Source organism: Talaromyces atroroseus (genome assembly GCF_001907595.1).
Source record: "Talaromyces atroroseus strain IBT 11181 chromosome Unknown scaffold_8, whole genome shotgun sequence".
NCBI classification, from domain to species: Eukaryota; Fungi; Ascomycota; class Eurotiomycetes; order Eurotiales; family Trichocomaceae; genus Talaromyces; species Talaromyces atroroseus.
Window position 1 is genome coordinate 1,409,947 of NW_017971440.1, and position 10,131 is coordinate 1,420,077.

General features: G+C 39.2%; 1 protein-coding gene across 1 annotated transcript, besides 3 other annotated features; it reads right to left on the reverse strand.

Annotated features, from left to right (window-relative positions):
• Positions 1–90: 90 nt before the first annotated feature.
• Positions 91–192: a repeat region (Identified by RepeatMasker using a combination of RepBase library and repeat library created with RepeatScout).
• Positions 193–954: 762 nt separating this feature from the next.
• Positions 955–4,841, reverse strand: UA08_06382 (hypothetical protein; the record flags this gene model as incomplete). Its single annotated transcript, XM_020268699.1, has 6 exons — positions 955–1,204; positions 1,272–1,820; positions 1,876–1,990; positions 2,048–4,176; positions 4,231–4,721; positions 4,764–4,841. The coding sequence occupies 6 exons, from the start codon at positions 4,839–4,841 to the stop codon at positions 955–957; spliced, it is 3,612 nt and encodes a 1,203-aa protein (XP_020118718.1).
• A 2,697-nt stretch (positions 4,842–7,538) lies between these two features.
• Positions 7,539–7,565: a repeat region (Identified by RepeatMasker using a combination of RepBase library and repeat library created with RepeatScout).
• Positions 7,565–10,131: part of a repeat region (Identified by RepeatMasker using a combination of RepBase library and repeat library created with RepeatScout) that runs on past the window's edge.

Genomic DNA, 10,131 nt, shown 5'->3' on the forward strand with positions numbered 1-10,131 from the left:
AATTGGCTCTAATAGCTATAATAACTCTAATTCTAATATATTCTAGCTCTTTTGTATAATATCTTTAAATAATCTTTTATTTCTATATATTAATATTCCTTATCTATTAGCTATAATATTCTAATTCTTTAATAATTCTTTTCTCTAAAAACTAGCATTCTAATAGCTTAATAAATAGCTTATATTTTCTGATGATTTTGTTCATATTGCCAGAGACACACTAACAAAGGCGGAAGCCCAGTGACATTAATAAACAAACACAAAATCGGTTGATTTTCGCATGACCCAGGCGTGAGGCTCTTACCTCCAATCTACCGCTATCACATAGAGTTTAAGCTTCGATATTGTTGGTATTGGAACGTCTCTTGTTTCTTTTAAATAGCTTGATCTGGAACAAGGAATCACAAAAAAAGAAAAAAACAATGTTTCTAGCTCTAGGTAAACCTCGCAGAATCGCTATATTGTTCTATTTTACAGTGCATATTACTGTATAACCGTTTTCGGATAGCTAAGCTTGCCAACGCGTCCGCCGTCAAGGTCTCCATCTCCCGTGTTATCCCCTTTTCATATCTTAGATACTATCAAGGACATGGGCATACTACATAGTATGGCGCTCCGAATCAAATCTGTACGGAGTACTCGCTACGCAGCCGGCGTTATCGATCGGAGTATATAAAATAAAAGCCAGGTTCGTAAGAAACCTCGATGGCGGCCGATGCATACAAATTTAAATTTTAAAAATCCAAATGTCGCCCAATCCGTCCTCCGTATAGGTTTATTTCAGTAACTAATAAAGTTAATCAAATGATCCCCTTCCTTGCCAGAGTTCTTGAGTCCATAAGTACGGAGTACATACAGGGTTAGGAATGTACGTGGGAATAAAGTGCTACTGCTTGCTACCTTTAGTACATTCTGATCGACAGACACAGCCACAAACACAGAACTTCATGAGTATTAACAAACCGCCCTTCTCACTTTCTCTTTCATTGATTCGCTAAGGGGCCCGCAGGGGTAATAGCTGTCGGTACTCTTATACCCTTCTGCCCAATTTGCGTAGGCCGTGTCAACGTCGCACACTGGTATGTTTACGACACCCGGTGCCCTCACGCCATACTCCCATAAGTCACTCCAGCCTGTGGTGGTCATCGGGTCGAGAGTGTCCCATCCGTTCGCATTGCCGTTAGCCTCATAGCCGTTCAGTGCTCTAGAAGAGTTGTCAGCTTTTCCTTTTGAAAATACCAAGATTCTTTTTTATCTCCCGCAGAACATACCCGACAATAAAGTCTGCCTTTGTGAGGTTCCCCCAAACTCCATCGGATCCATTCAGAGCCGTGAGACCTGGAGGCATCTCGAGTGGCCAGTCGCCGCAACTTAGGCCGCAGGTAGGTGGCGTCGGGCAACTAGCCTTTTCTCCAGTGACGACGAGGAGATAATACAGCTTGTCATTGTGACAATAATATGTATCCTCGGCTTCTGTGTCTGAGGACATCCATACAGCCATGAGGTCGATATCCGAGCAGTCACTGCCCGCATCCAAAATAAAAGGATATCTTGGCGAGCTGCTCAGTGACCACGCGTACGGAATGAGAGAGGAGTACATAGACGCTTCGATGTAGGTCTGGATTTGCAAGTCGGTAGGAGTACTGTTTGTCGGCTCCATCATCCGGCCCTCCTGTATTAGTCCCCACAGTGTGTCGATGCTGCTATCAGACCCGTTGAAAACAGCGCTGTTCACGGCCGTGATGGACTCATAGTAGATTTCTACTATATTGCCTAGAGCGGTTTCCAGGTCATTCTTTACGTTTAGGGCATAGTCCCCACTAGCATCTAATCAGCATACACCTTTTGCACAAAGAAAGATACAGCTCTACACACCTGGTGGCTTCATCTTTGGAGATGGTGATTCCGCTCGAAACAATGGGGTTGACGCTGTCTTTCAAGACGCCCAGCGTGTCTTTATTCTCGACGAAATACGCAAATCCTTTGAGATCTATGTTACCAGTAGTTAGTGGAACGTTCCGCGGATGGGCATAGAGATGGTACTGACATTCGTTCCAGATTGGCGCTGCCATTAAAGAGTAGCTCAAACCGAGAATATCCAAGAGGAGCTTGTCCATTTCTGTCTCGGACGAAATTTTCACGAACGTGTCCTGGAACATCCCGATATTGTCTGTTATCGGTCCCACCACGCGCCCAATAGCGTCATAAATGTTTTGGTTTATCTCGTATACTTCCTCAAGCGAGTTGAGAATGAAATACCCGGCCGGGTGATCGACATCCTTGCATTCAACCGTTGTCTCGCATCCGTTGTGATCGGAAGTGGTGCCGCAGTCCATTCCCTCGGGTCCGTTAAAGAAGTTGCTAACCTGTTCACTGAAGGTGAGGTTTGCAGGGAACGGATCGGCCGTCCAGTTGGCGACGGCAGCATTCCATGCTTCAATGGTATCAACGTCGTTCCATCTGGTCGTCTGGTTCTGCGCTGCATTGACAACGCCGGCATTTTCGCAGTCGACCAGCTCCCAAAGAGGCGTTTGAGTGAAGGTCGTTCCACTGAGGGACAATACCTCAACCTCGATGCATGAATATGGCGAAGTATCGTAGGAACAGGCAGCGTCAGGGCAGTAGCCACGGTTGCACGTGTAGCTGCAGAGGTCGTAGTAGCTGCAGTTAAGCCCTGATGCCGGGTAGCCGAACAGACCCTCTGTCGCAGGGGCCGTCACCTGCGTGCCATACTGGTTGCAGGTACAGGGCTCGGGGCAGTAGCCATAGTGACAGGAGTAGCTGCAGAGACCAGCGAAGTTACCAGGCCCTGTTCCTGACACACAGACTGTTCCGCTGGCGCTTGCGGTGGGTGCAAGGGCCGTGGTCGTGTCGGTGGCGGTGGCCGCCATGCAGGCGCCTTCAGGGCAATAGCCGTGACTGCACGCGAAGCTGCAGATTCCAGCGTATGTGGCCGATGCCTCGCCAACAACGGGCATGCCTGTAATGGCGAGTGTTGTTGTTGGTGTCACCAGGGGGCCCTCAGCGGTGCAAGTACATGCTACGAGCGGACAGTAACCATATCCGCACGCAAATGCGCACAGCCCTTTGAGATTGCCTTCGCCATCTCCTCCGACACATGCTGGATTGTCAAAGTCCGATACGGTTGGCGTGCTGAGCGGAGCAGACGTGGTGCCGCACGCCCCAGTAGGGCAGTAGCCATACGTACAGTCGAAAGCACAGAGTCCCTCGTAGCTCGCGTCTTCGCCAGAGAGGGGGTAGCCACTTACGTCGGTTGCGTTGGGCAGGGTCTTCTGGGCGCCCATCATGGTGCAGGTGCATGCACTTATGGGACAGTATCCCAGCTCGCAGGCAAATTCACAGAGACCCTCAAAGTTGTTCGCGCCCGTGCCATTGATACAGACGCTCTCCGACAATGTCAATGTTGGCGTGGCGGATATGGCAGGGCCGTCAGCGCTGCCAACCCATGCGTTCCAGTTTTCAATGTCGTCGGTACAGTCCGTCGTGATAGACTCGCCCGTCATCGTGGCCACAGTACTACCGGACCTGGTCAATGTCACGATCACCTCGCCCGTATTTCCGTCGAAGGGTGCTTTTCCGTGGTAGATGCCAATGCCACCGTCTGGTATAGCGGCCCACGATGCTGCCACCGACACGCCGCCGATTGTGACAGAGATGTCAGCATCCGATGCGAGTAGCGCATCAAAGTAGACCGTATCATCGACAATATCGTACGGCTCAAACTCAAGCTGAAGCTCGCTAGCGGTGTTGCCCGAAGTCCCTCCAGTGCCGCACGCAGTCTTGGGGTTGAGACGATACCATACAACAAGGCCTTCCTCCGTGATAGTAGCAATGCTGTTCTTGTAGGTGTCGATTAGATAAGGCAAGAACTTGCGCCATCCATCATGGGGCATATTAGCTGCGTAGTTATAGGGACCCTCTCCGATAGTGAACAACTCTTCATAGGCGAAGTCGTATAGGGGGCCGATATAGTGAGACTCGCCATAGTCGTTCCAAGTGAGAATCTCCACAAATTCCGGAGCGACATACCAGACTTCTTGCCAACGGTCGTACCAAAGATTGTCCCCGCGCCACAACCAATTTTTCGAGTAGCCAGGGAGATTGGTGAAGAACCATGGCGAGACAGGCATCATATAAGGAAGTCCGTCAAGGTACCTAGAGACCTTTTCAGTACGCACCCAGAAGCTCAATAGAGATTCATGCACTTACTGTTCATACGAGGCGTCGGTATACGTGGTCATGTCTTGGTCCCCCCATGGCCACGCAGCCCAACTAAACAGTCCATCAGCAGTCCCAAGCTCCATGGCAGCTTTAGCGCCTAATGAAGACCAATCCGGCATGAAGAAACAACCCGTTTCAGACTTGATGGTGGTCCAATCTTCAGAGTTTCCTGGGCCCTCAAAGGTTGAAACAAAGGGCTGTCCGTTGTATTGGTAATAGGCAGAGCTCGACGAGTATTTCGAAATCAAAGAAATGACATCGGCCTTGTCCCAAGCGCCATTAGCGTCATAGTCAAAGGAGAAGAAGAGGGAGAAGCCCAGGCTTTCGGCAGCCTCGAATGCCAATGGCAAAGCGATGTCGTTGGAAGAATCGCCAGATCCCATATTAAGCGCAAAGGCGTCAATGTGAGCATCCTGCGCCAGACCAATGTCTGTTTCCCAAGTGCTCAGGGTGTAATTTGGCGAGTTTGACACCTGGTTCTATTAGCAACAGACATGCAAAATTTGACTCTCAATACGGACCATGAAGTGCGCAAATACAGCAGCAGCCCGCACCTGGCAAGCCCCAAGCAGGGCTGCCATGACAGCGGAGCTCTTCATATTTGCGAGGTCGTCACCTTGACAGTCTTGTTGAAGAAACAATATGAACTGTCTGAGAGGGGAGGTGCCATCTTAAGTAGTCCTTGCACTTGTTTAATTCCATGACTCAAAACAGCAATTCAAACATGCACCGATGGAGTCCACCCGGATATTGCTGCCGATATGAAGTGGACTGGCAAACCCATGTTGCTGGTGGCCGTTGCTCACCGAGGCCTCTGTTGTAAATTTGTTAATTGAAGGCATACTACTTCATGTTCCATAGTTGCAGCGGGTCTTCCGTAGTGTTGAAGGTTTGAAAAGGCGAAGGCTATGTCAAGACTATGCTCCAAACAGGCATACCCTCCGTGTTCCCGACCGAGGTAGATATAAAACAGGCAAGGAAGTAAGCTTATTGTGGGGATTTGAATGAATGCGAAAAGCAAGAAGATGCCCACCGCAGCACGCGAGATGAAGCATTCCACCGTTTAACTGGCTTCCAAGCTAATTACCACGTGTTGTAGCTATTATGCTGCTAGTAGTTAGCTGTCAGCCCTAGCCTCTAGAGAGTTTGCAGTAAATACCTAGGTAATTGCGCTCTAGTTAGCAAATTCTGGATATCTAATAGGGCGTTCTGATTTGCACTAAGTTTATACTCTGTACAAAAAACAATCTTGAAAAACAAAAAGCGATAAGACTTTACAAGCCTTATTCACTCCGACACTTTCTATCAAGAACTTGCGAAGCATACCATAAAAGTCCCAATTAGCTAGCCCTAACCCAATGCGGAAATATTTTTGTCGGCTAACGAGTCTACTAGCTTGCCATGCTGAGGCTTACTGAGGCTTGCTGTAGATGTATTTTCGACAAACTCAAAGCCTCATTAAGCCCCATTGAGGCGCCGAGGCTCACAGTTCTGTATGAATACCTCCACTTCAAACTTTTGATCTGTTTGTGCTTTGAGACCCCTGAGTCCTAACGCATGAGCATCTAATCAAATGGATCCACGTGATCACTCTTCGTGCGCCCATTGGCTGGTATATAGCACTACTAGAAGGGAGAAAAAAAAACGTGCATTAATAGAGGTCCTAGTAATACGGAGTACGGATAAGAGATGGGTGGAGGTTTTTCCGGCTCGCCCGGCTTTGAGCGAACCACCATCGCGGTTACGGACAATCGTCCCAATTCATGGGAGACGTAATGGTGTCCAGCAGTATAAAAGCTGCGCCACCGACTGTCAAACATAAATGTAGACTAAAAACACCTCTCACTTACAGCGAGAAAGAAAGGGTAGTGATTCTGGCTTTTGCTTTCCTCCTGAACTGACTGAGACGCTCACAGAGCCGCACCTGCGCTTACGTAGAGATTAGTGAGTACGTACTCAGTTCTACTCAGTGAGCAAAATCGTCTGCCTCTCTTAGCTCCGAAATACGTAACCCAGGGGAATCGCACAGGAGTTGCAGGATGTTTGCGAGACTGCGAGCTGATGATCGGTGCCTTATACTGTAATACTCCATGGCAATAAATTGCTGCGAAAGCCTAGGGCAGAATTCTATCCTGGAGAGATTTCTTGCCTGGGAGTGAGTGTCTACCCAGGAGCAAACTTCCGCCACGGAGTGAATCTCTGCCAGGGAGTCCATTTCTGCCTGGGAGTAAGTGTCTGCCCAGGAGCAAATTCCCGCCAAGGAGTGAATCCCCGCTAGGGAGTTCATTTCTGCCTGCTATACCCGTCGTGCCAATCCCCTAAGGGTTTATTACTTTATGCGGGTTTACCATAGTGTTTTCCCTGCCTCAGAATACTTCCCGCTGAAGAAAGACCTATCCCAAGCGACGTCTTGCCCAAGAGATCTTTCTCGTACGAGATCCATGAGGACCAAGGGCATGTTGCGTGAGAGAAATCCTGCGCAAGGGGGTTAAGGTGCAAGATATATCTCTCGCACGATAGATATAGCTCAAGAAAAAAGCATCATCGAAGTCAATTTTCTCAAGACTTATTTGACGTAAGCTTGCACTGAAAGTCACATTAAATCATCTGGCCAAAGCGTAGTCCAGTTTGGCCTCGCTGGGTACATTTTTGGTGCGCGTGGAACCAACAATGGACCCTGCTGAACTGAATCTATCTAAAGAGCAGAATAACGAGACTCAGTTGCACCTGCGTCTACCTGCTCTGCGTTTGCCTATATACAATGCTGCTCTTATGTCCAACCAGCTTAACTTATTGTTCTACCAGATTAGGATAGCAGTCTATGCAAGATTTGATAGGTTGCGTGCATTGAGGGTAAGGATATCTGAAGAGTAAAAGTTAGGACTTGATGTATTCTATATATTATTAATATAATAGATGGCTATAGCCTAGTATCTTTCAGTCCTACTTAAAAATGTTATTAGAGCAGCATAAACATTTTAGAATATCTTTTTTCTTTTGTCCCTCGATCTGTTGCTAAAAAGCTTCATTTTATAGATTTAATATATACACTTACACTTTATATTGTTTTTTGCTTCTCTTAATATAGCTGAGTCTCTCCTTTAACTAGTGATTCTTTTTCTTTAATTGACCAAATTGCTAATTGATTATGTCTAGCTGATAGGGAATGTCTCTAAAATATTAATCCTATTAACTATAAGAATCCAGCTTATAGTTGATGTAAGATATTACTCACTATAATAATAGTAAAATCTTTGGAAGTCTCCTCGCGCCTTTATTTACATAGATCTGGTGATTGTCAGAGAATCAGAACGTCACAGCCATGTCAGAGAATCAGAATGTTACAGCCAATGGATAAGGGAAACTAATGCATGATGGAATAAAGAATTATCTATAACTGCTAGGATTAGAATAATAGAGCTAATAAAGCTATAGCTATATTAACTATATCTATAAAAATAAAGTAAACAGAGTAATAGCTATATTAGTTATAATAAAGGAAAGTTATAAAAGGATATTTATTTATTCTATATTTAATTTTCTTCTATCCTCTTAAATTAACTATAATAATTTAAGTATATAATTTTCTATTAATTAAAATATTTAAGAATTTTATTCTTATTTTTTTTATTTAATTAGACCTTTTAATCTTAAAAGTCTATTAACTTTACCTGTTAATAGCTATCCTAGTTATACTTAATAATAATCTAACTAAAGTTTCTAATAATTTAAAATTCTTAGTTAAAAGAAAAGTCTTAAGAATAAATAATAATAATATTTTAAACTCTAATTTTAGTGATTCTAAGTCCTAATTTATAAATTATTAATATTAGTAGTGAAAATACTATAATTATTAATAATAAGAATATAGCAGCACTATTAAAATATATTAATAATTTAGAAAAAGGTATAATTAATAATAAAGAAAGATTAAGTTATATATTTTAAAAAGTTAAGATTAAAATAGTAATTTTATTTAAAAAAGAATGTAGAATCCTTAAGATATATCTTACTTAAATATAACTCTATTTTATATATAATAGTAAATAGATTATAAATAAGTCTAATAAAATATTAATAGTATTAAATTTTCTTAATAAAAAAGCTATAAAGTAGTTTATTTTATATATTACTAACTAGTACTAAATTAATAGCAATAAAAAATAAAGAAACCTTGAAATAATTATAATGTTTTCTAGTTATTGATACTATAAAGAAAAATTTAATTAGTTATAGAAAATTATTAATGAAGAAATTAAAGCTATTAATAAGATTTAATATATTAGATAATAAATCTTAGTTAAAGAATATATTTTAAAATTCTTATAGATATTAAAAGGACTTTTATAGAATAATTAAAGATTTAGAGACTAGTTCTATAAAGAACTAAAAAATAATATTAAAAATTAAATCTTAATAATAATATTATAACTAGAAATATTTTAAGTAATAATGAAGATAGTATTATAGATTAATTTAATTATCTATATTAGATAAATAGAAAAGGGAGAATTTAGAAGGAATAAAGTAAATTTATATTAGAAATAAATTAAGAATAAAGATAGAGATATAATAATATAATTAAATATAACCTTATCTAAAAAAGAGAAAGATAAATTAAGAAAGAATAAAATTTATTTTAATTATAGAAAGTTAAATTATTTTATAAATTAATGTTAAAAGTTAAAAAAAAATTAAAAACTAGTTATTTTAAATTTAAAAGAGCAGATTGCAATTATAATTTTACTAATTTTAGTTAATATTAATAAAACTAATAAAATAGCTAATAATAAGATCAATTCTAATAAAGATTTAAAATAATTAGTTAAAGATGAAGAATAATAACTAGAATAAATAATAAATTATAAAAGAATCTAAGTAGAATGGATAAGATAAATAAATAAAGAAAATATATTAATATAATTAAAAAGAATATTTAATAGTTTAAGTAAAAACAAGATATAATATTAAAGTATATAAAAAGAAAAGCGAGAAAGATTTAGTTTTAAAAGAAATATTAAATAAATAAAATAAGTAAGTACTAATATAAGAATAGAATGCTAATCTTATAATTATAAGAAATAAATTAATTAGATAAGCTATACTTATAAATTATCTAGAAAAGAAGATTATCCTAGTAAAAAAGAGATAAAAAAAGAATTTAATATAAAAGATATTAAAAAAGATTTCTTTTTAAAAGAGTTACTTTATATTTAATTAATATTATAGAATAATAAATTAAAAATAATAATCTATAAAAATCTATATTAAGAATATATAAAAAACCCTATTAAGAATAAAATGAGAATAGAAATATAAGAAAATATTATAAATTTTTAAAGAGATAACTTATATAATTATATATCTACTAATATAATCTACTAAAAAGAATCTTAATAGAAATAAAAAAATTATATTAGAGAATATAAGAAATATAATAAATAAATATATTATATATGTTAAAAGTATAAATAAATATATCTATCTCTAGCAGTAATATATAAATATATTTTATATAAAAAAGAAATATGCTTTTATAATAAATAAAATAGATATATAAGGAATTATTCTTATTATTACTATCTATTTACTAAAGGAAATTTACATTACAAAGTTTATTAGATAATATATTATAATAACTTATATAAATTTTATATTAGATTAAAAAAAATATTAGAATAGTTTTTAAATATCCTATTTATTATTCTAAAACTGAAACTGGAATGTTTATAAGAATAGTTAGAATACTAATATATTTATAAAGAACCAGCACATCTCTATTATAATAATCTTATAACTATAGAATGCTAGGTAAAAGAGTTATATAAATAATATATAATTAGTATAAAGGAATTTTTGAATAAAGATAATAATTTTAAGAAAGATATA